Here is a 26,996-nt window from a genome sequence, read left to right as displayed (position 1 = left end):
CCAGAGGATTTACCCCCCTTCCTGAGCAGGCCATTTTTTGCGTAATGACACTGCGTTAATTTAACTGACAATTTCGCGGTCATGCAACATTGCACCTAAATGAAATTTTACATTCTTTTTTTTCCCACGAATAGCGATTTATTTCGGTGGTATTTGATCACCTGTATGGTTTTTTTTTTTTTTGCACTATAAAAAAAAAAGACTGACAATTTTGAGAAAAAAAACTATATTTTTGACTTTTTGCTAAATTGAATTTGATCATAAATTTAGGCCAAAATGTATTCTGATACATGTCTTTGCTAAAAATAAATCCCAATAGGTGTAAGTTAATTGGGTTACTTGAAAGTCATAGTGTTTACAAATGGTGGTATATATACTGGGATTTTTTTTTTTAATTATTTTTCTTTTTTTTTACTAGTAATGGCGCCTTACAGCGGGACTGCGGCGGGCATCCTGACACTGGGGGGAACTGACTTGGTGTCACTGACATCTCCAGTGCCACTAGTACAGTGTCAGTGCTTTTTATTAGCATGCTGTGTGCTGTTTTACTAGGAGCTGTGTGTGTGTGTGTGTTTCACTGTAAGCACACTGCTTTGCATGGCGGAGATGACAGGGGAGAGAACTGTTTTGCTTACTAACAGTTCTCCCCCGTCGGAGATGCTCTGCAATCACCAAGTGGCGGCAAGTAATCACCTACTGGGACCCAGTGATTGACGGCCGGGAATGGCGGCTCTGGTAGTGTGCATGCTCGCCCCTACACGGAAATGCAAAATCACATATATATACGTGATTTTGCACACCCGTGCCGCACTGTAGCAGCACTTCTGCTATAGGGCAAACGGGAAGAAGTTAAACATGTGTCCAGCAGACAGTTGATTATAAAAGGGCATTACTTAACAAAGAAAAGCTCTTCCCATCTCATGCTGTCAGCAATGGCACCACATGGAAGATCACCAAAGCTTTACTTATCAGTCAGAATACTGTAGCAAAAGTGATACAAACATTTAACAAAGATGGAACTGCAACCATCTCAGAGATGTCCAGGCTGTCCACAGAAGTTTACACCTCGATAGGAGAATCTTCTGATGAGAAGGGTTGAAGAAAATCGCCATGCAAGTTCACTGCAGTTAGCTAAAGAAGTAGAAATCCAACCTGGGGTGATTGTTTACCATGACACAATACAGAGTAGACTGCAGAGGGATGGCATGCATGGGTGTCGTTCATGAAGGAAGCCTCTCCTAAAGCCCATGCACAAAATAGCATGCTTAGAATTTGCCAGGGCCCATGCTGAAAAAGAAGACGACTACTGGGACTCTGTACTCTGGAGTGATGAGACCAAGATAAATATTTTTGGAACAGATGGCTTCAAAACTGTATCGCTCTGCAAAGGGGAGGAGTACAAAGGAAAAGGCATGGTGTCTACAGTGAAACATGGTGGTGGCAGTGTCCTCCTGTGGGACTGCATGACTGCTGCTGGTGTCGGGGAGCTGCATTTCATTGATGGTATCATGAATTCACAGAGGTACTGCTCTAAAGTATACCCCCTCTATATTGAATGTTGGCATCTTTCCAGCTGAATTTGTTAAAGAATATGTTATCTATTTCATATTCCTGATATGTGTCTGTTGTAACGTGCTTGTTTTAAAAAGTATCCTGTGCTCTTTGTATTGTTTCCTTTGTGTGAAATACCTGGTGATCCTGTCAGGCCCTCTGCTTTCCTTTTTCAAAATGTCCATGCTAGGTATAGAAGCACATCCGTTTTCTGGCTGTGCAGGGAGCACAGACTGCCTGTCCTCCAATGGGCAGACTTGTGCTGACATGCCCTCGTACAAAGCCATTCACTGGGGAGATCAGTGTACTGCTGGTTTTCCACCTCTCTGAGCCCCTTGTGAACAAAGATTGTGATAAAAGAAAAAGCTATTTAGAATTTAAATTTTTATCTATACACTAAGATTTTACCTTTCACTTCTATTTTAAATTGAAGGGGTTGTTTTACAAGGTGGGGGTTCATGTATACTTTAATCACGGTTTTGTTATTGTTTTAGCCTTTAAGAAAAGACCCTGAAATAATCACTGTGACACTAAAGAAGCAGAATGGCATGGGTCTCAGTATTGTTGCTGCAAAGGTGAGTAAATGATGGTTTCTGTTTTTTGCCAATATTTATATCTTTTGTTAAGTCAAATCTCTTGGTCGGTTATAAGGTTGTTTATCAAAGATAATGCAGTGTTTCTTTGAATCTGAATTTGTTAAATTATATGTTAAGCTAAAATGGATAATTACCTCTGTTGGTTTTTTTTATGTCTATTTTCTGTGTAATATTGGGTAGATTTTCCTCACTTTCTGTCCCGGAGACTAGAGGAAATATCTGCAAATGAAGGAAGTTCCCTCTTACACAGTTGTCACTGGAAATCTTGTCACTTTTCAGATTGTCTGCTTCTGTGGTAACTGTAAAAACATTAGATTTCCTATCACTTTATTATATTAGGTTTGCGTTCTTAATGAACACTAATATGTATAAAATGTATCTACTTTACACCTGTACATACAATGAATGTAATGTGTACAGCAATATATACACAATGTGTGTGAGGAAATCAGACATATGGATTAGGTGTACTTGAAAGGGCATAACAGATATTACATAATACAATCTGTACCTTAACCCCATAATGTTTGAAGCTAAAACAAATCTTAATGCCTGAATGCAGTTTGGCAACTTTTGCATTAGTAAAACTGTAGAAACAACAAGATATTAGTTCAAGGCACCTAAAATGAACTTTTAATATTGTTTGTAAATTCTTCCCTTATGTATCTTTCTTAATGGGACTTATATACAGTACTGTGTGAACATTTTAGGCCTGGTGTCACACCTATGAGTTTTTTTGGTGCTTTTTGTTTTTTGCAGTAATGCTCTACAGTCCATTTAACATGGTTTCCTATGGGACACGTTCACATCTATGCTTCAATGGAGATGCTGCAGAAAAGCATGCAGTGCATTTTTGACACATTTTTGATGCGTTTTTGACACATTTTGCATTTTTTAATCTGCTCAACCACAAATTGTCCAAAAAAGCATATGCAAAAACACAAAACACACAGTAAAAAGCACTGCAGAATCAGATCAAAAGCAAACTGCATCAGTGTGAACCTTAGGCAGGTGTGAAAAAATGCTGTAAATTAAGAATGCTGTAAATAGAAGCGTTTAATAGTTTTTTTATTTTTTTGCACACCCTTCTGTTTGTATGTGCGTTTGTAAAATTATACATATGATCACAGTTTAGTGTATCCAGGGTGGGCCTTCAATTTGGGGGTAAATGGTAAAGGATATTTCCTCATTCTTTTTATCTTCAAAGGAAAACTGGTCCAAAATGGTAAAAATAGTAAAAAAAAATATATATATATATTTTTTTTAATTTAGCTATATATTTCTTTCCATTACCATGACTCACCTCCTAAAAAAGCCCAAAATAAATTCTCCTACTCCTGACATTTGCATCAATACCATGATTGTGTTTATAACTTGTTTGTACCACAGTATGACCAAGAAACAATAGTGTGCATTTTTGGCTTTTGGTTTTTCCTAGCTAAATACACTGGTACTGACACTAAATTAAAAAAGTTTACTAGTTCTAGCTAAAAAAAATAACAATGCTAGCCTTGATCTTTGACCCGGACAGTGTATCTTTTTCTATATTCAGGAGAAATATTAAAATGTTTATATTTATCTTCTGCAGCCAGCAGGTGGGGACCTTTTTTCAAGCACCATGGTTTGTGAAGGTCTTTTCTTAAGCTTTTTCTGCGCATGCATAGATATTGCATGGCTTCAGGTCCCAGCATAGCTCTTCACACATCTGCGCACATGTGGAGGGATTTTCCACACATGTGCAGACACTGCAAATTTGGGACAGCCAAGATAACACCATCTTTGCGCATGCACTAGGAGAACCTGTTCAGACACACAAGCAGCCCGCGTTCAGGGCAAAATTAAAGTCAATTTAGGATGAAGTACTGCTTTAAAGTGTAACAATATATCTGAAAAATTTTAGAATCTGCTCCTCAATTCATGGAGGCTTGGCTGTGGTTACATGGGATCTCTGGATAGTGCAAAACAAATTTTGGTATGTGTTTTTAAAGTGAGTGAAAATGAAAATCCCCACTAAATTTTACCTTACCACTAATTGTTAACCGGTTGTATTACTAATTCACTAAGTGTTATTGATTATATTTAACTTGCCATGTTCATAAAAGTCATGGTTCTCCTAAGAAGTCAAACTCACATCTTGCGCTTATTGCTGTACAGAAGTGAATCCATATAGTCCATTTCTACTGTTAATCACCCCACATTAGCCTCTAGATCCAGAGGGACAAGCACTGGTGTGCCCAGACTTTGTGAGTGACACTATGGTGATGATGAATGTAAACTAAGTAAGTCATTGTCTGGCACTAAATTTTGCATTGTGATTCTATCCAGACCTTCGGTTCTGCGTCAGTTAGCCACAGAGCTTAGTGTCTGAGTCTGTGAAATAGCTTTACAGGGTGAAATGTATAGACTTTTCCTGTGCGTGTGGAATCCCTTTCTACAACTCAACTGGCATTTTGAGGGTAATTATGGTCTGCGACCTTCCCTCCTTTTAGCTCCCTATCATAGTGCTAGCCACACCTCCATGTACTGTCCCTGTTAATATAAACTGCAGATCATTCTCCTACTCTAGAGGAGTGGCAAATCTCACACCATGACTCAGGCTCTTCACACATGTAAACAGTCTAACCTGAACCATGTCCGTTTTCTGCAACTGCTTGCATACCCCTCTGTTTTGCTGGCATTGGGATTTTGTCTGCAGTGTGTCTTTGGGCACTTGGCTTGTTTTGACCGTTTATAGGCATTTTTACCAGGTGCACAGAATGGCACATCTGGTATGCCTGATCTCTAAAAAATCTCTCTCTCGGAAAGAAAAAAAAAAACCAAGCTCTAAAGAATTGACTCTGTAATTTAACCTTTGAAGACTGATATACTGCACATTTACTCTAAAGTTGAAGCAGCTGTACACTTTTTATACTTTTATTTTTTTCCTTTAGTTTCTTCACTTGGCTTGATAACAGTTAAAGCCGAAGGAACTGAACATCATGAACTGTGTAGGAGTGAGTTACAGGCACATTTAGAGTTGTTTCTCTTTTCTTATCAGCCTGCAAGAAGTATTGTCCTTTTAAAGCTTCCGCTTCGCCAGTCATTTTGGAACATTCCGGTCCCTTGTCTGGTTTCACTGCCTACCTATTGTGACCTAAAGCAGAGCTTCACCGAAAAAGGGGAGGTTCCGCTTTAATACTTTGTTCCCTGCTCCCCATTAAGGATTGGCACCTTTGGGGAGCGGGGTACCCAAATTTGCCAGATACCCACTCCCACTTCCGCTGCGATCGCCTAGACGATCGGAAGCGGAAGTCGTTTCCCCCCCCCCCCCCCCTTCAGTCTTCTGGGACACGTGACAGGTCCCAGAAGACTACAGGGCCATTCATAAAGCGCAGCGCTTCTCGCGCATGCTCAGTGGGCACCCAGCTGTGAAGCTGCAAGCTGTCACAGCTGGGTGCCCACACTGAAGATGCCGGTGTCAGGGAGAGAAGATGGCCGGTGAAACCATCGGTGGTGAGGACACTGCTGGACCGAGGGACAGGTGAGTGGCTGTATTTTAAAAGTCAGCAGCTACAGGTTTTTTTTTTTTGCAGAACTCCACTTTAATCACCTCTTGCCACCTGCTATTCTCACCAACATCAGCTGCTTGGGTTTGTTAGTATTCAAGGCAGTACTACACTTTGGCTTAGCTGCTCTCTGCTTTGCAGTGCAACATGTTGTTACATAGATACACGGTCCTGCTGCAACAAATAACCTCAGCCCATCCTTCCTTATTACCAATAGTAGTGATTTCTGGGTTCTCCAAGAAGGGACTGACGTCTGCAGCAAAGTTCCTGAGACCCCTATTAATAGATGGTCCTTCTCAGCAGGGTCTTGCCTGTCCAACCACAGTGCATCCTGGGGTGTTTGTTGATACAGTTTTCAGTATTTTGCCGCAGCACGCACAAAGGTAGAGCATGGATCGAGTATCTTAATCAAAGTCTACCTCATGAGCTCCAGGCTTATTACCAATACAAGTCTAGACCCTGTGCATCGCTGCCCACCCATGTGCCACCAATCGATGAGGTCATTGGCTGCTAAGGAGCATTTTGGGTGACTGCACAGCGTCCTTGAGTTTCCCCTCACCTGCCTCCAAGGCTGCTGAGGGAGCTACAGGTCAGTGGATGCCTTGTGAATTAAATCTCGGAGCTGGATTGTCCTGGCACTCAGCAGGTTTTCCTTGGTCAGGACACCTGTGCATCCTCATGCCAGCAAACATGGCCGTTGCACTTAAAGCGTACACCTTGCATTTTTTGGTCTTCCACAGTACACAGAACATGGAAATGAAATTATTTTAGTATATATAAACTGCTCCTTTTCTCAGAAGTCACAAGACTGCTATATGCTCCTGCTATCAGTGTCTGGCCAAGCACTGGTTAACCTTGTAGGAGGCGTTTTCATTCTCCTCTGACTGTCCTATGAGGATGCATAACCCCTCTTTAATCTCTACCAATACACACCAAACAGAGCATGTGCAGACTTACCACTGCTGCTCTGTACTGTTTCAGATGGATTGGGGACAGTAAAAAAAGGGAAGGATCAGAGAAGACTGGATCAAACAGCCTTTTTACACAATGCAGAGGGTTAACCCCTTAGGTTCCACAGTGAGTACATGCTTTACTGCATATACAGACTGATTTTACTATTGTGGGTTTAGTAACACTTTCAGCAAACCTGTATCAATAAGGCCTTAGGCTGGTGTGCCCCTAGTTTGTGCACTTTTTTTAAAGGGTGCCTTGACTGAAGAAAGGTTGAAAATCACTGCTCTAGGGAGATAAACAACAATAAAACAAATTTGTAATGGTAGATCTTCTAAAGATACTGTCTCTAAATTTTAAGCTGTTGTCTAGATGGTTTATGTTATCCTGTCCAGGTTTTGTCTGTCCTGGTTTCCTTTCCCTGAAAACAAAGATTTGATATACTAGGTTTTAGGACTTCACACCCATACTTTTGGTTGACCAGCTTAACTGTTGGTCTAAGTTACTTATATGTTTGGTTAGTATAGTTCCATATGTATTCCCTCACAGCAGTTGACTTTGGTAGAGTTCCTTTCCTCTTCCTAATACCACATTCTTAGGATTTTTCAGCCCTGATCTGAAACACAAGGGCAGTCAAATGTCTTTCTCAATATTAATAATTTGTTATTCATCAACCCTCCGTTCAGGTGCTGGCTCCCCTAGTGGCTTTGCCCACCCCTCAGTTGGACTGCTTTCGATTGTCCACATTTTATAGACTTTCTTTGCAATTCTGTGTTCCACAGTGGGGAAAAAAAGGTTTGTGCTTACAGGAGATTCTTTTTCTTGGAGTCTGTTAAGGAACACAGATCTGTTTCAATGGCCTTAAGTACTGCTTTCTCACAAAGCATGAGGGTGCAGGGTTATGTGTGGCCTGGCTTAATGTTTTTTCTGTATTGCCTTTGTCCAAATGTTCTAAGAGCAGCTGTATAACCCACTACAATCATGTGTCCCTCAATGGATACCAAGAAAAAATTTTGTGGTAAATTTAATTTATCTTATTATTTGGGTCAATCTGCGGGATTTAGATTTTGTTATTCAAAAAATGTTTGCTGACACACAAGGAGCTAGGTGACAGATATAGGTCTTTGTCTTCATATGTAAAACTTTACCTACATATGCTGAGCAAAAGTTCCTGTTCTCCCCCTGCTACCCTCTTCTGTCAATGTCCATTTCTTTTTGCAGCTAATATTTTTATATTTAGTAGTCTAGACTGGGTTTATTTTGTTTCATGACATTTTATTCCCTGTTTGCTTACTGTATTAATCTAAGGCTAAAAAAGCAGTGGCCTGTTCATAGCTGCCTCACACAGATCCACAGTGCGGTTTCTTTTTATGAAATCCAGATGAGCTAGAAATAGTTTGTGCAAAATCTGTCCATTTTTCAGTCTGTTTAGCATGCTGGTAACTACTATTCTTTACTGCAAGCCAAAATACTGTTTCCTGTTTAATTCTGGGTGTTTTTCTTTTAAAAAAAGAAAAACGTTTGCATGTTTTTCTACTTTTCTTGGTATTTTTTTTTTTTTTTTTTAAGTCTTGAAAAGCTAGAAGTTAACTGAAAGGCAAATCTGCCTTGCAGATGTTACGTAAGAGACTGGATGTTGTGTTCTTAGCCAGTGCTGATACATGTCTATGTCTGTGTCAGAGCATGTAGCTGCATTATCCCGATATGTGCCGTGTGTACCCAGCAGTCAGACTAGAGTGCAGGTGATTTCAGGCTGAAAGCACGGTCATTTTCTTCATACCAAGATTAAATCTTCGAAAGAATGTGGTTTTCAGTTGTTGGAAGAACCGAGGCTACAGTAAGTGTGGAATCTATAGTCCTGACTTTTTTGTGTGCACTTAACTTTGTTTCTTTTGCTTTGCTTTGTGTAATGTTCATTGCATCAGCTGGAGATACTTTAAGCTTTGCTTTGGTTTTTTATTTTTAGCTTACAAGCAGTTATCTTTGTATGTATTAAGATGTTGTAGAAAGAAATGAATGTGTTAAAATATTTAAAAATGTGATATCTAGTTTTAACATTTATATTAAAAACATACAGAAAATAATGTGTTCTATCACAATGCTGAATTTAAACATGAGGTAAACTTAAACCTTTGTATAAATGTTGTTCTTTATATTCTTAGGCACTTTATTTTAGTGCATAAATGGACTACACGTTGTGGTATATGCAGACCAGTTATAAATGATGATGGGGGGGGATATAGTATGGTTGGCTATATAGTCAACGTTTTAATCATTCAACATGGGATACTGCATCATTAGGAGGTCCATTAGGGTAATGGCCATTGTGAATTCATTGCTAGTGCCAACGCTCTAGTTTGTGCAGGCCTCAGCTGAGGCAGTCCTTAAAAATACATTGTCATTGTATAACTTAATTTTTGTTTTGATCATTTGATTTGTGGTTAGTACAGACTTAGGCTATGTTCACTATGTTCGCCTTAAAGTGGAACTATACTCACCTCTGTATCAGCTATGCAGCATCCCGTTGCTCCCCCGGCTGACCATTGATCGCCAGGCAGCTGGCTTCCTGGTCTCAATCGCCAGCCTCTGTCATTGGCAGGATGGTGATTACGCCACTCCTATAAATGTCTGGGAGTTGAGGTGGATTCGGCATTGCCAAATTTGTAAAATGAACTGCGCATGCACAGCTCACTGTGCAGGGGCAGACAGGCAGGTAAGTAACTTTATTGCAGAAGAGACAAAGTATGTCTCTTCTGCATTAAATTCCCTGCCTGTTCACCATTTTTTTTTTTTTTTTTTTAACCTAAAGTTCCACTTTTAAAGAGAAACATTTTACACTTCAGAGAAATATTCTATTTTTCTTTACTAAAGTTAATAAAGTTAAACATTGTAACACTCAAGTACAATCATACTCCAAAATCAACGTTATACATAATAATTATTTAAGCCTACCATGACTTTCTGATGAAGGTATAGGGGTAGATTTACTAAAACTGGAGCACTCAGAATCTGGTACAGCTGTGCATGGTAGCCAATCAGCTTGTTGTTACATAGTTAGTCTGGCTGAAAAAAGACAAAAGTCCATCCAGTTCAACCATAAAAAAAAAAAAAAAAAGAGTTCTAATCCTATACCCAGTTGATCCAGAGGACGGAAAAACCCCCCCCCAGCAAAGCATGATCCAGTTTTCTCCTGCAGGGGAAAAAATTTCTTCCTGATCCCTCTGGGAGGCAATCGGATATTACCTGGATAAACTTTACCTATAAATGTTAGTATCCAATTATATTATGTGTATCTAGGAAAGAATCCAGGTCTTTTTTAAAGCAATCCAGCGAGCTAGCCAGAACCAACGCTTAAGGGAGTCTATTCCACATTTTCACACCTTTTACTTTGAAGAAACCTTTCCGTATTTGGAGATTAAATCTCTTTTCCTCCAGACGTAAAGAGTGCCCCCTTGTCCTCTGTGATGACCTAAGGGTGAATAACTCTACACAGAGTTCACTATATGAGTCACTGATGTATTTATTCATGTTGATCATATCCCCCTTTAATCTCCTCTTCTCAAGAGAGAATAAATTCAGTTCCTCTAATATTTCCTCATAGCTGAGCTCCTCCATGCATCGTATCAGTTTGGTTTCCCTTCTCTGCACTTTTTCCAGTTCCCCAACATTCTTTTTGTGAATTGGTGTCCAAAACTGAATTGCATATTCTAGATAAGGTATTACTAATGATTTGTACAGGGGTAATATGATATCTCTCTCTGGAGTCTATACCTCTTTTAATACAAGAGAGAATTTTGCTCGCTTTTTAAACGGCGGCTTGGCATTGCATGCCATTTATTAAGCTTATGATCTACCAGAACTCCCATATCCTTCTCCACCATTGATTTCCCCAGTTGTACTCCCCCTACTATGTATGATGCATGCATATTCTTAGCCCCCAAGTGCATAACCTTACATTTATCAACATTAAACCTCATTTGCCACATAGTTGCCCAATTAAACAGTGCATTGAGGTCGGATCGTAAGTTGGAGACATCCTGTAAGGACGTTATTCCACTGCAAAACTTGGTGTCATCTGCAAAGACTGAAACAGTATTTTTAATCCCAGATCCTATATCGTTTATAAATATAATAAAAAGTAAGGGTCCCAACAATGAACCTTGGGGTACACCACTGACAACCCTAGACCATTCAGAGTATGAATCATTAACAACTACTCTCTGAATACGATCTTTTAGCCAGTTTTCTATCATTTACATATGGATATTTCCAAGTCTGTAGACTTTACCTTACGCATTGGCCCTGTGTGGGGAATTGTGTCAAACGCCTTTGCAAAATCCAAGTAAACCATGTCCACAGCCACCTCTCTGCCCAAGGTTTTGCTCACCTCCTCATAAAAAGAAATCAGATTTGACAACTTCTGTCTTTCATGAATCCATGCTGTCTGTTGCTTAAAATATTTTTTTCCAGCAAGAACTCATCTATGTGGTCTTTTTTATTAAACTCTCCAGTATCATCCCAACTGTAGATGTTAAACTAACAGGTCTATAATTACTTGGTAAAGATTTTGATCCCTTTTTAAATATAGCCACTGGATTGGCCTTATGCCCTGGTGCTTTATTCACCTTTATTCTGTCTAAATATGTCCTGACCATATCAGTTGTGAACCAATGTGGATCACCTGGAGCTGTGTCAATACCATGCCCATTATGGACAAGAGCTTCCCCATGTTCATATGTATACATTGAACTGAAGAAGGTACTTAATAAATTTGCCTTGTCTTTGCCCCCAGTCACCCACTTACATGCTGAGACCTGACCTTTTTACTATTAATATATTTGAAGAATTTTAGGAGGTTTGTCCTGCTATCTTTTGCAATCTGTCTAACTTCAGCTTGTTCAATTAAGCCTTGGCAAAAAAACCTGGAAGCTGATTGGTTTCTATGCAGAGCTGCACCAGATGTTCCACACTCCAGTTTTAGCAAATAAACCCCATTGTGTTTTATATGCTCCAAGATTGCTGGGTGCATGTACCTCTTCCAAGACCAATGACAAGGGCAAAACGAACACTGCGATATCCAAAAGAATAGATAAAGCACATCAATACTCAGAAGTCTTTTAAATAAAAAGAAATAATTCTCATTTAGTCCACTTCTAGTATGCCAGTCCCTGAACATACGTGTTAATAGCATAACATGATGGGAAGAGCTAAACAAAACAAATGCGTGTAAACATGTACAGTGTGTATGTGTGTATATGTGTGTGTATATATATATATATATATATATATATATATATATATATATATATATATATATATATATATATAAAAGGAACACTTTTTAATCAGAGTATAGCACCAAGTCAATTCAACTCCTGGGGTATTGATCTGGTCAGTTAAGTAGCAGAGGGGGTTGTTAATCAGTTTCAGCTTTGGTGTTAATGAAATTAACAACAGGTGCACTAGATGGGCAACAATAAGACGATCCCCAAAACAGGAATGGTTTTACAGGTGGAGGCAGGTGGTGACATTTTTTTTCCCTTCTCATCTTTTCTGCCTGTTTTTCACTAGTTGTGCATTTGGCTAGGATCAGTGTCACTACTGGTAGCATGAGGTGATACCTGGACTCTACAGAGGATGCACAGGCAGTCCAACTCCTCTAGGATGGCACAGAAGGTTTGCTGTGTCTCCAAGCACAGTCTCAAGAGCATGGAAGAAATTCCAGGAGACAGGCAGTTACTCTAGGAGAGCTGGACAGGGCCATAGAAGGTCCTTAACCCATCAGCAGGACCAGTATCTGCTCCTTTGTGCAAGGAGGAACAGGATGAGCACTGCCAGAGCCCTACTAAATGACCTCCAGTAGGCCACTTTGTCTCTGACCAAACAATCAGAAACAGACTTCATGAGGTGGCCTGAGGGCCGGCGTCCTCTAGTGGGCTTTGTGCTCACTGCCCGGCACCATAGAGCTTGATTGGCATTTGCGCCAGTGACGTCCTGTGCTTTTCACAGATGTTCATCCTGAGCACGTGACAGACGTGAAAGGGTCTGGGAAGCCATGGAGAACGTTATGCTGCCTGTAACATCGTTCATCATGACCATTTTGGTGGTGGGTCAGTGATGGTCTGGGAAGGCATATCCATGGAGGGACGCACAGAACTCTAGAGGCTAGACAATGGCACTCTGACTGCCATTAGGTATCGGGATGAAATCCCATTGTCAGACCCTACACTAGTGCAGTGGGTTCTGGGTTCCTCCTGGTGCACGACAATGTCCGGCCTCATGTGGTGAGAGTATGCAGGTAGTTCCAGGAGGATGAAGGAATTGATACCATTGAATGGCCCCCACGCTCGCCTGACATAAATCCAATAGAACACTTCTGGGATATCCTGTTTCAGTCCATCCGATGCTGCCAGGTTGCACCTCAGACTGGAGCTCAGTGATGTCCTGCTCTAGATCTGGGAGGCAATACCCTAGGACACCATCTGTCTCATTAGGAGCATGCCCCGATGTTATGAGGCATGCACGCAAGCACTTTGGGGCCATACAAACTACTGAGTACCATTTTGAGTTGCTACAATGAAATTTTAGCAAAATGGACTAGTCCTCTGCATAATGTTTTCACTTTGATTTTCGGGGTGTCTTTGAATTCAGTCCTCTGTAGGTTGATAATTTTCATTTCCATCAAATGATGGGACATCCTTACGTTCCTAGCACGGTTCCCAGTCCATATCATTATAGATATTCAGCATGATATTTTTTCCCGTTGAGATCTGATGTGTTTTCAAAGTGTTCCTTTAATTTTTTTTTAGTAGTGTTCTAATATCTGCATATAATCCACTGATTTACTGAATTCAATGAAAACAAGTCAGACACTCCTTATAGCAACCAGCTTTTCCTAAATCTCTAGGATCAACACTCACCAGAATTTTTGTGACCTCCCAACTATGTGCATGTCAAATATCACTGTATCTATTCCATCAATTGAGTACATTGTTGCTCAAAGAGAAAACCTCAGATAATGTTGTATCCCAAAATAGCATGCAAAGCACAAACAAAACAGGTGCAATTTATGGTGGAATCTTGTTTTTATTTTAAAATTTTAAAAAGACTCAGTAAAATTCATATTTGAGTGCAAAAATGGCACTAATCTCAAGCATTTAAATGTATATTCCCATATGACACCATAGCAATAGGTTCAAAATCAAATGAACAGACAATCCACTCTGCGTTTTCGTCATTTTGACTTCATCAGAAACATAGTATCAACCTCATCTATCATGCTATTATTCTATACCTGATAAGTATTTCATGTGCGACTCCTACATATTACTATTTGGTGGACTGGCCCCACAAGCTCTCATTTTCTATACAATGTGTAAATGTGATTGGTGAAGAGGAAGGAGTTGCACATCAGAAAGTACGGTATACTTCTAGTAAACCTGTGAGAAGCACTTTGAAATCTGGCAGCAGGTGATCACAGAACTCAAATTATGGTGAAATGGGTGAACATCTTGATGTAAGCTTGGCTGTAGCATACTAGCTACTATTTACAGCTCACAAACGTGTTTTGCTCACTGGTAGTTGCTTTCTGATATAGCATTAAATCCTGGAATTAAACCTTGCTCTAGCTCCTTTTCCACACCAGCTGTTTTTGTATCTGACAGCAAGTACCTAGTAACTGAAACAGTAGTCGAATGTCTATTTTTTAACTTCCTGCCAGTTATCCTAACCAAATGAATAAAGCAAACTCTTTGAAAAAGACCTGTTTTGACATGCTGAATTTGGGAGAAATGCTTTAACAATACAGAATAATTACATTAACATGTCTGGATGTTTCTTAATGTGTATCAGACCCTCCCCAGGGTGAAATGTGCTTTTGCAAAGGAAACAAATATTCACACCAAAGAGCTTGCATTGTTGCATTTAGTGAAGGACATTTAGGTAATATCTACAAGTGACAGAGAAATTAACCAAAAATTTTTTTTTTCCTTAATGCGTAGCAAATACCTATTCTGTCCATTACCAACAGCTGTGTGTTGGTGTTGTGTGAAGTGAGCAAAAAAACATTTTCGTTAGTTTTCCACTTACTAATTTAGAGTGTTGACAGCCACAGTGATTTAAGCATATCTAAATCCAAGGACAAGCTTGTATATATTGCAGCTTACAAGTCCTTCAATGTAATAGCTGCAATTGTTTGGGGGTTTTTTTTCAGCATTTTTGTACTCTCTCTTCATGATCCTGCTAGTAACACACTTTCTGTCCTAGGATGACAACACATACTTACTGTACTTCAACTATGGAGGAGCAACATTGCCACCCTAGGCTGCTTGCACCTTTATTAGACTACAAACACCATCCCTTTCTCTGTGTCTTTATAACATACAGTTGTGTTCAAAATAATAGCAGTCAGACATCACTAACCTGATCAATCACTGTTTTTGGTAGAAATGATATTTCTACATGGCAAATACTTTACTAGCAGGTGTAGTAGAGTAATAGAAATCCAACAGACCCAACAGTCATGACATGCATGCTGCTGATTCTGTGTAATTGAATCACTAATTGAAAGGGGCATGTTCAAAATAATAGCAGTGTGGAGTTCTATTAGTGAGGTCATTCATTCTTTGAAAAACAGGTGGCAATTATTGCCCTTATTTAAGGAAGGAAGGCAGCAAAAGTTGTACATGCTGGTTACAGTGCATTTCTCTCTGAAATTCTGAGGGAAAATGGGTCGTTCCAGACATTGTTCAGAAGAACAGCGTACCTTGATTAAAACGTTGATTGGAGAGGGGGAAACATATAAAGAAGTGCAGAAAATGATAGGCTGCTCAGCTAAAATGATTGCAAATGCTTTAAAATGGCAACCAAAACCTGAAAGACATGGAAGAAAGCGAAAAACTACCATTCGAATGGATAGAAGAATAGCCAAAATGGCAAGGACTCAGCCAACAATCCGCTCCAGGAAGATCAAAGAAGGTCTAAAGTTACCTGTGAGTACTGTTACAATTAGAAGATGCCTATGTGAAGCCAAGCTATCTGCAAGAAGTCCCCACAAAAAACTGTTGAAAAAAAGACACGTGCTGAAGAGGTTACAATTTGCCAAAGAGCACATTGACTGGCCTAAAGAGAAATGGCGCAACATTTTGTGGACTGATGAAAGTAAGATTGTTCTTTTTGGGTCTCGTGGCCGGAGACAGTTTGTCAGACGACCCCCAAACACTGAATTCAAGCCACAGTACACTGTGAAGACAGTGAAGCATGGTTGCGCAAGCATCATGATATGGAGATGTTTCTCATACTACGGTGTTGGGCCTATTTATCGCATACCAGGGATCAGTTTGAATACATCAGAATACTTGAAGAGGTCATGCTGCCTTATGCTGAAGAGGAAATGCCCTTGAAATCGGTGTTCCAACAAGACAACGACCCCAAACACACCAGTATATGTGCAACATCTTGGTTCCAGACCAACAAGATTGACGTTATGGAGTGGCCAGCCCAATCCCCGGATCTTAATCCAATAGAAAACTTGTGGGGTGACATCAAAAATGCAGTTTCTGAGGCAAAACCAAGAAATAGAGAAGAACTGTGGAATGTAGTCCAATCATCCTGGGCTGGAATACCTGTTCACAGGTGCAAGAAGTTGGTTGACTCCATGCAACACAGATGTACAGCAGTTCTCAGAAACAGTGCTTATACAACTAAATATTAATTGATTCAAAGGAAAGCAAAATCTTCAAACATTTTTCAGTTTATATAGTGAATGTTTGAGTTTGTAAAGAAGAATACAAACACTACTATTTTTTTGAACAGTCTAATATTCACTTTTCGTCACTTTTTTTTAGAGGAACAACACATTTGATATATTTTTCTTTATGTTTTGATTTGGAATAGAATGTGTAGTGTTCCCAATGCATTTGTGTGTATGGAAATAAAAGCTATTAGAAGGATTTTGAGCTTTATTCACTTTTTTCAACACACTGTTATTATTTTGAACACAACTGTATATTCTGTAGTCCACAGAAATTACCTGGGAATGGGTAATAATAGGATTGTTTGATATTTCAGTATAGTGCACAGCACCTTACAAGGACCCTGGATTTAATGCAGAATCAACAAGTATTTCCTTTACTTGCAGAAAATGACACTAATGCAGCCACCACATCTAAGGACTTGCGAGCTGCAATATAATACATTTGAATTTTAAACTGGCGTTAGAAGTACTTTAAGCTAGTGTAATCTCAAAATACATCTCAATTTTAGGCTGTATTGGGAGCAGACATTGCACATGTATTTTGGGGTATTTGTGATTTCATAGTGTTTTAAGTGTGTAGTGCCTGCAGATCTTTTATAGGGAACAAAATCCCAATCCCTAATATCCCAAATATTACACCTCCCCACAATCCTTTCAGTATGTAATATTTCCATGTAGGTAATTTGTACCATCTGCATGAATATCAGTACATTATGGAAAGGTGTATAGGGGTTTGCTGAAACATGTATGACTTATGAATCATCCAGGCTTGGTTTGTTTACTGTTTTGGGAGGCTTTCACCCCACGTTTTAATATGATTTTGTAATAAAATTGTGTTTTAATATATCTATGATGGCTGTCTGTTCCTTCCTGAGGCTGATATATCTGCACCTTTTAATGTCCCATTTATCCATTTTCTTTTTTGTACTATGTTCTAATTGGAATGTGGTGCTAGAGGTTCTCAATTATACCTATTATTATTATTATTATTATTATTATTTTTTTTTTATTGTTTTTTTTTACAATGCTTGAACAGTACTTTCGCTGAAAATTAACTGCTTCACTGTGCTTACAGCTATGTATTGGCTAAATGCCCATAATGGCCCTTCGTTTCTGGTATAGATTTTAAGGGAGACCCCCACACCAAAAAACAAATGTCAAGTATGAGATCCATACCAGACCCTCATGCAAGTGTGCAGCCTGATAGTCCAAGGGCAGCAAAGGTACAGGGGAATAAGCATGTGGCTTCCCTCTACTGAGCCATCAGGCCACATGCCATGAACATTGGAAGGGGGTACTTTTGCCAAGGGTGAAGCCCCACCTCCCAGCAAAGCACCCTGTGCTCATTTTGAAGAGGACAAGGGCCTATTCCCCACTACCCTTGCGCCGTGGTTGTGGGGGTCTGCAGGTAGGGGGGCTTATCAGAATCTGGAAGCCCAATTAAACATTTAAGGAGGCCCACAAATAACACATAGTGGTAATAAAAGCATAAACACTGTTTTTTTTGACAAGTTCTTTATTTAAGAAAAAAAAGCTGCTGACTTTTAATAAACAGCTATTCACCTGTCCCATGATCCAGCGGTCTGCTCACCCCAGCCATTTCCATCACCTGTCATCTGTCCCTGGCACCAGCATGTTAACTGTGGACACCCATCTGTGACAGCTTGTGGCTTCACAGCTGTTGCCGACTGCGCATTTAGAATGGTTCTGAAGACTGCGAGGAGGAGGTGGGGAGGGGAACTTCTGCTTCCGATTGCCTAGGGGTGGCAGAGCGGAAGTGAGAGCGAGTACCTGTCAAAATCAGGTACCTGCTCCCAACCCCACTCCTCAAAAGTGCCATTTCTTTACCAGAAGCGGGGTAGGAGGCTTTAAAGCAGAACTTCTCCTTTTGGGTGGAGCTCCGCTTTAACCTTTAGGTGGTGCCTAAAAATACTCAAGCCTATCATGACAAATCACCTTTTTATGGACAATTTCCTTTGATTTTTTTTTTTTTTTTTTTAATATATATTTTGGATTCAATAAAGGAGATAAGTTTGATTGCTCTATGCTGAGAATGTTTCCTCGTTAAACATATACCATACCGTACCATGTATACATTTTTTTGTTTAGTATTGGCTCCATGGGGTTGTGTGTAAAAAAGACAGACATTTTATCATTTTAAAATATTTTTGCTCAGAAAGACTATTGTTTAAAACAGTAATGGCGTCTTTGTTTAGCAGTTGCTTCCAACCACAAAGCTACATTTTTTTGCTGCAATTCAAACACATTAGAATTGGCAGAGCATGTACGGTTTGCATGCATGGTTCCTGGGACGTTTCCAGCGTGAGTTTTAAAGAACACACAATGGCTTAGAAAGGAAAGGAAACGGCAGCTGAGATCATAATGGAATAGCCAAAGCTTTATCAGGCTAGGCAATTTCTCCTCTGTATGGTATAGATTACTCAGGAGTTTAACTCTTATGACTTCTTTCTATGGTGAACAGATTTTAGAACAGTGTTTGCATTGCTTGTCTTCTTTAACTTGTTTTAATTTATTCAAAGATGTATTAAATGACTGTAAAATTTTTAGTCTAAAATGAAACAATTGAGTGCTGTCCGTGATACTTTTTTTTATTTGCACTAACATACACTTTTGAGGACAAGCTTTCGGGGAGTGTCCCCTTCTTCAAAGTCCAACCAGTACTAAAAATAAAATGTAAAGCTAATTTTAGCGGTTTTCCTAATCACAAGTGTTAAACACATTATTATATAAAATACTGGGGTTTTTTTTTTTGTTTTTTTTTTCTATTCAGTAATACAGAATTCAAGCTTTTGTACAATGGTTTCTACAAAATTAACTCAAGCTACAAAAATGTGTGGCTCTTGAGTGCAAGTTTTATAAAAATGTATAAATTTGACCCGTTTTTTCTGTTTCTACTGTATTGAATAGCTAGTTTTCACAAAAATCGACATTCTAGACAGATCATGTGTCTGTGCACTTGGGATTATTTTGTGAACAGCAGTCCTTGTGCTCTAAAGTGTGTAAAAATAAAAGTTACCATATGTTTAAATCCTAACAGTGTTCTTTGTTTCTTTTTGGTCTATGTAATAAATCAATGAAAGTGCTTTTTTTTTTTTTTTTTTTTTTTTTTTTATAATATGTGTTCAATAAGTGCTAAAATACCTGTTGATTTTGCTGGAAATCATATGAGCTGATAACTTCCTGTGCTCTCTGTGCACAAGTAAGGGGTTATAGAACCTCAGAGTTCTTTTTAATTTATTAGAAATGAAGTAGGGAGGGCTTGCACTATGTATTTATGAATTCAAAGCCGTTGTCATATCTTAAGAGGAAGATGAGCATGCTATATTTCTGGCATATCAAAGATTATTATTCTGTACCTGCTGCATGTTTAAAAGGATACAACATAGGGATTTGTGTACGCATTCCAGAAATGTAATAATTATGTTTTTTATTTACATTAGATTTTATTGGTGCTGGCTATTGGGTACCACATTCTTATATAAATCACATACTACAAAACATCCTTTGACTGGATGAGGGATTTTTAGGCACCCGTCGAGAATAATGGTCACTGCAGACACTTATACAATAATTAGATAATGTTTTTCCAGTGAACATTGACCGCATGGCTGTTCTGGAGGCAGGTATTTGTCCACCCCAAGATTCAAGTTATAACTTTCACCAAGCTGACTTTTGATGCTGCAGTTTAGTTAGGTATACAACGTGTACATCTTGACCCCCTCCTCCTTGCTGTCCCGCACAGAGGAATAGATCCATCTGATCCCAGAGGGTGTAGTGCTGAAATTTAATCACAGGCCATCATGTTATGGGCAGCACAGTGGTTAAATGGTTATCACTTCCGCCTGGCAGTATTAGGGTCGTTAGTTCGAATCCCAGCCATGGCAGCACCTGCCTGGAGTTTAAATGTTCTCCCTGTGCCTGTGTGGGTTTCCTTCAGGCATACTGGTTTCCTCCCACACTCCAAAGACATGCTGGTAGGTTAATTGGCTTTTGTCTAAATTAGCTCTAGTATGTGTATGTATGAATGTAAGTTAGGGACCTTAGATTGTATACCCCTTGAGGGTTAAGGGCTGGTGTGAATGTACAATATATATGTAAAGCACTGCGTAAATTGACGGTGCTACAATGGGGCAAAAAAGTATTTAGTCAGCCACCAATTGTGCAAGTTCTCCCACTTGACTCTTTGAGGTTGTGGACAGGTGTCTTTTATACTGATAACAAGTTCAAACAGGTGCCATTGATACAGGTAATGAGTGCAGGACAGAGGAGCCTCTTAAAGAAGAAGGTACAGGTCTGTGAGAGCCAGAAATCTTGCTTGTTTGTAGGTGACCAAATACTTATTTTCCACCATAATTTGCAAATAAATTCTTTCCAAATCAGCCAATGTGATTGTCTGGATTTGTTTTTCTCATTTTGTCTCTCATAGTTGAGGTCTACCTATGATGCCAATTACAGGCCTCTCTCATCTTTTTAAGTGGGAGAACTTGCACAATTGGTGGTTGACTAAATACTTTTTTGCCCCACTGTATATAAGTGCCTGAAATAAATAATCATTTTAAATATCAATATTACTTCATACTCTCTTGTAGAGGCTAACCGTGAAACATTTTGAGACTGACTGGCCACCTTACATAGACATTTTGCTTCATGAAATTAATCAGAAATAAGTGAAAGGATCTTTTCTATTTGTACTATATGGATATCTTAGGTGGTGATGAGGCACTTAAAGCGGAGTTCCACTTACCCTGTCAAAAAATAAGTCGGCAGCTATAAAAATTGTAGCTGCTGACTTTTAAAAAAATAGCCACTTACCTTCTTCTTGGTCCCACAGTGTGTCCCCCGGCTGTCCTGTATTCCAGGATGCCGGCATCTTCATTGTGGGCAACTGGCTGTGCAGCTTGCGACTTCACAGCCGGGTAACCACTGCTCATGCGTGAGTAGCTCTGTGCTTCATGAATGGTCCTGTTTCTGGGACCTGTCCCAAAAGACTACAGGGAGGGAGGGAGGACACCTTCCAATCGCCTAGGCAATCGGACCAGAAGTGGGAGCGGGTACCTGTCAAATTCTGGTACCTGCTCCCCCCCTCCCCACGCCCCCGAAAGGTGCCAATCCTTAATGGGGAGTGGGGGAGTTGTCCTTAAAGCGGAACTTTCTCTTTTGGTTGGAGCCCTGCTTTAATGTTGACATGTTTTCCTTTGTACAGTGTTTTTGGGGGTGTAATGACCAACTATGAGGTCATCAATTTTAAGCAATGTAATAAAGATTACAATGCTTTTTTATGTAACATTTTGTGTTCTGAATTGTATTTGATTTTATGGTGCTTTAGCCAGTTGTTAATATAGGATAGCCATTCTTCTCATGGCTCCTGACAACTGCATTGCCTAGCTGCATCAAAGACCAGCACGTACCTTCCAGGAACACTTTGCTTTCTTTTACCAGTTTGTTGCTTTCTGGTATCTAAAGAGTGCACACATGTTAAGGTGGATGTACGCAGCCCAGTACAGGTACAATATGTATCCGCAGAGGAATTCACACATCTTTGTGTCATACTGTTGTGAATTAGACCTACATTAGTACTAATTATCATTATGCAGTGCAGGAAGGCAAGCAATATAATTACAAAACAATTCAATACAAGAGGGTTAGGAGGGCCCTGCTTGTGAGGGCTTTTGTAATTTAGTAGTGAATCAGGCTGCTAATCTACTACACCCAGATGTCATGCCTGGGCCAACAGCTTGGTCCAGGAAGCAGGTGCTGACCTTCGATGAACTTTAAAGTTCATCTCTTTTTATTCAGAATACTTTTAAGCAAAGTTGATAAGATTAATGAAATGGGTTGTCAGCATGATTTTATTATCATTTAGGGCAATGTGTGTTCCCCTGTTTTTCATCAGCGATGATCCTATAAATTGGTGTCTGTGAAAAAAAATTGGTGTAGGTGTGCAGCAGGTGTGTCCTCTCTGATCTGGATAATAATTCAGTCTCTGCATGTTATTGCATGCACAAGTATTGTCTACAGCTTAAATGATCAAATCAAACAACTGCATTGTATCCACTTTGAACATCAATAGACATTTTGTTCTTTTGTGATATTTGCAACAGGTTTCGAAACGCTAAAGTTTTTTAAGAAGTTGGGAGCCGGTTCACTTAACTGTAGATTTATACACATTAATTCAATGTTTGCCTGGCAAGTCTAACAAAATATATATTGGGTATTTATTATTGTCAATATGAAAATGATCCAGAATGATGTTACATAAAACATTAAGTGTTTGAAAAATACTGGAAGTTTGCTGAAATGCTGTGCATTTGTGTGTGCCAAAGTACAATTGTTTGTCAAAGCAAAAAATAATTTCCAGTACATTACTGAAAGACGTTATTGAGTCTTGGAACTAACAGTATATAAACAAATATTGTAATTTATATTATTGAGTGACATAAGATAAACACACTCAATAGTATAGAGACGCATCATGGTTTGCCTTGCTGTGCTGGGGCCCAGGTGTTCGTTTGAAAGCCTAACGCTTAGGTAATTTTTATTTTTTTTTAAATCATCACAAGGGATCGGAACTTACATTTATTGAGAAGTGTCCCTTGTGCTGTTGCCTTCTGTCCTAATTTAAATCCAAAATCTGTCTGACCACCCCACTCCCCATACTCCCACAACAGTAATCTTCCAGTGCTGCAGGAGTTAATGAGTGCTGGACCTGTCATAGGCACTTGTCAAGAGTGTCGGCTACACCTGCCCTATCTGCCCCCACCTCCTCTATTCATAGAAACTGTAGTCTAGCTTCCATTAAAGGAAAGGCAATCTATGGAAAGATACATGAAAGGTCTATCACTTCATTCATCCAGTTATTTTCCTTCTTGGTATAGTATAGTACATGACTCTGACTGGAGGAAGAGGTGTAGAACAGGTGGGCATAGTTAGCACTCTTGAGTACCTGTGACAGGTCTAGTGCTCAAATTATCTCCTGTAGCACTGGACAATTACTGCTGCGGGGGTATGGGGGGGGTACTGACTAAAGATGACTTCAGACTTCAACTGGGACAACCAGCGCAAGCGACAGTTCTCATTAAATGTAAGTACCATCCCTGTGCTTGTTGTTATTCCTTTCACAACCCAAAAACACACTGGGAAGTTAATGGGTATCCTATCAAATTGGCCCTGACTTGTCTGTACTATGTAAAGGTTTTTTGCAGTATGCTGGTGCTAAATATATAGGAAACAAAGCATATCTATTATAGAATGCCGTGTATATGCTCAAATTGTTCTAAAAAAAGCTTGCTCCTAAAAATATATTTTTTTGTAACTAAACAAGCACACGTGTTTCTTCTATCACAAGTGTACATGTTCTGAAAATACAGAGAATACTAGATGAGAACAATTTAATCCTACATTACAGGAGACAGGAGACAGGATGAGTATTCATGTGCATAAGGTCATGCTGCCACCTTCAGGAGACTTGACACTAGCAAAAGAGAGCCCAGCATAACCCCTCCCACTCCCAGCCTGTCTCAGTTTTTTCTAGTGTCCTAGGAGAATGGATATCTTCTTTCTGCTCTGAAAAAAGAAACCCTCTTCAACTTTTTGTCAGGGAGCTTTTTTCCTTTACCAAAATTCCTAGATTTTCCTGTAGAGCCACTGGGGCTCATTGCTTCAGATGAGATAACCCTTGTCTTAAGCCACACCCAGATCCTGCAATGAAGATATACAGGCTTGACATCCTCCTGGTCTCCACCCTTCCAGGGAAACCCTGTCTATGAGGACTTCAAAAGGAGTATGCCCATTTTGGAGGACCACTGAATGGGACTGTGGCTGTTGGAGGGCCACCGCTGCAGTATGTCAGCACTTCTTCCCCCTTTGGGAGTCTGGATGTGCTGGCCTAAGTCCCCAAATGCTAAATTTCAGGAACACCAGCTACAACACCACCTGCTGCAGTCCAGTGGCTGGAGAAGATGCTGCAACACCATTGTCTGGGTTCGCTGTGTGCCTCTGCTGAACCTGCACAGCCTCCCTCTGGTTGTACTGCTCATGTACATGTCACTTTGGACTGCACATGTGGACTGAATCACCTTCTCCTGCAATTTACTCAACTGCTCTAGTACCATTGTCTTCAGAGATGTTATTTGGCTCCTTTTTTCTTCCAGTAACAAGTCAGACAGCATGAACTCTTCCTCTTCCAGCAGTGTATTATGAATACCCTTTATGGGAACCCCTCATTTGCATTGATACTATTATTATTATTATTATTATACAGTATTTATAAAGCGCCAATAGTTCACTCAGCACTGTACATTACAAACTACAGTGGATAGTAATCACAAGGGGGTGACTATGTGGTCCTTGTCAGTGTGTGATCATCTAATAGTTCAGAGTGGGTGTGAAGCACACTCCCTAGGGGTTCCAACACTGCAAGCCCAGACCATTTTCCCCTGCCTGAATCTATGACCTCCCCTGATGCCTCTTTAACCCCGGGGGGCTGCAAATGGGCACGCATGCCCTCTCCTGTACATTCAGCTGAGAAGGAGGAGGAATTTTACTCTGTGGACGATTGTACTTTGTATGTGTTTTTTTCTGTGGAGTCTTGGGCTAGTGACATTTAGTGATCTCATTTTGGTTCTTAGTGACACAGCATGCATGTTCCTTGTCTTGGAGCAGCCTGCATCGACCCTGCCAAAGGTTGGCAGCTTGTGTTCTTTCAAAGGTCCCTAGCCGCCGAAACCTTTCTAGTACACTTTCTTTTGCAAATCTATTTCTGAAAAACTCGTATTGTTTATATTCTGTGAAGGGGAATGCCAATTTAGTGAATTCCTGGACAATTTTATCAGGACGTCAGTCACTAGAGAGAAAAGTACTCTTTTGGCATGCCTCCGTGCAGCTCTGAATCAGCTCTTCTTGCAGGGGGTCATAACTTTAATCCCAAACAGAGAAGTTTCAGGGTTTCTATTGAAACCTGTTCACTGTTCCCAAGGCAAAATGAGTTATACAGTTGTGTTCAAAATAATAGCTGTGTTTTGAAAAAAGTGAATAAAGCTCAAAATCATTCTAATAGCTTTTATTTCCATAGACACAAATGCATTGGGAACACTACACATTCTATTCCAAATCAAAACATGAAGAAAAATATATCAAATTTGTGTTGTTCCTCTAAAAAAAATTGAAGAAAAGTGAACATTAGACTGTTCAAAAAAATAGCAGTGTTTGTATTCTTCTTTACAAACTCAAACATTCACTATATAAACTGAAAAATGTTTGAAGATTTTGCTTTCCTTTGAATCACTTAATTAATATTTAGTTGTATAAGCACTGTTTCTGAGAACTGCTGTACATCTCTGTTGCATGGAGTCAACCAACTTCTGGCACGTGTGAACAGGTATTCCAGCCCAGGATGATTGGACTACATTCCACAGTTCTTTTCTATTTCTTGGTTTTGCCTCAGAAACTGAATTTTTGATGTCACCCCACAAGTTTTCTATTGGATTAAGATCCGGGGATTGGGCTGGCCACTCCATAACGTCAATCTTGTTGGTCTGGAACCAAGATGTTGCACGTTTACTGGTGTTTGGGGTCGTTGTCTTGTTGGAACACCCATTTCAAGGGCATTTCCTCTTCAGCATAAGGCAGCATGACCTCTTCAAGTATTCTGATGTATTCAAACTTATCCCTGGTATGCGATAAATAGGCCCAACATCGTAGTATGAGAAACATCCCCATATCATGATGCTTGCGCAACCATTCTTCACTGTCTTCACAGTGTACTGTGGCTTAAACTCAGTGTTTGGGGGTCGTCTGCCAAACTGTCTCCGGCCACTAGACCCAAAAAGAACAATCTTACTTTCATCAGTCCACAAAATGTTGCGCCATTTCTCTTTAGGCCAGTCAATGTGCTCTTTGGCAAATTGTAACCTCTTCAGCACATGTCTTTTTTTCAACAGTGGGACTTTGCAGGGGCTTCTTGCAGATGTGTGGCTTCACATAGGCGTCTTCTAATTGTAACAGTACTCACAGGTAACTTTAGATCTTCTTTGATCTTCCTGGAGCTGATTGTTGGCTGAGTCCTTGCCATTTTGGCTATTCTATCCATTCGAATGGTAGTTTTTCACTTTCTTCCACGTCTTTCAGGTTTTGGTTGCCATTTTAAAGCATTTGCGATCATTTTAGCTGAGCAGCCTATCATTTTCTGCATTTTTTTATATGTTTTCCCCTCTCCAATCAACTTTTTAATCAAGGTACGCTATTCTTCTGAACAATGTCTGGAATGACCCATTTTCCTCAGAATTTCAGAGACAAATACACTGTAACCAGCATGTACAACATTTGCTGCCTTCCTTCCTTAAATAAGGGCAATAATTGCCACCTGTTTTTCAAAGAATGAATGACCTCACTAATAGAACTCCACACTGCTATTATTTTCAACATGTCCCTTTCAATTCGTGATTCAATTACACAGAATCAGCAGCATGCATGTCATGACTGTTAGGTCTGTTGGATTTCTATTACTCTACTACACTTGCTAGTAAATTATCATTTCTACCAAAAACAGTGATTGATCAGGTTAGAGATGTCTGACTGCTG

General features: G+C 39.7%; 1 protein-coding gene across 23 annotated transcripts in view; it reads left to right on the top strand.

Moving 5' to 3' along the window:
* Window positions 1-26,996, top strand: part of AFDN (afadin, adherens junction formation factor) — a 314,907-nt gene that overhangs the window by 189,113 nt on the left and 98,798 nt on the right. For all 23 annotated transcript variants that reach the window (XR_016311500.1, XM_089668566.1, XM_089668562.1 and 20 more), the window contains one exon: window positions 2,046-2,126. Coding sequence is in view for 22 of the 23 variants with exons in the window: in XM_089668566.1 (XP_089524692.1) it covers window positions 2,046-2,126 (81 nt within the window). In the remaining variant the exon portion in view is untranslated. The remainder of the gene's footprint in view (window positions 1-2,045; window positions 2,127-26,996) is intronic.

Source organism: Staurois parvus, unplaced genomic scaffold (genome assembly GCF_062004578.1).
Source record: "Staurois parvus isolate SC_StPar_1 unplaced genomic scaffold, SC_StPar_1.0 ptg000059l, whole genome shotgun sequence".
NCBI lineage: Eukaryota > Metazoa > Chordata > Amphibia > Anura > Ranidae > Staurois > Staurois parvus.
This window is presented reverse-complemented; position numbering and strand designations above follow the sequence as displayed.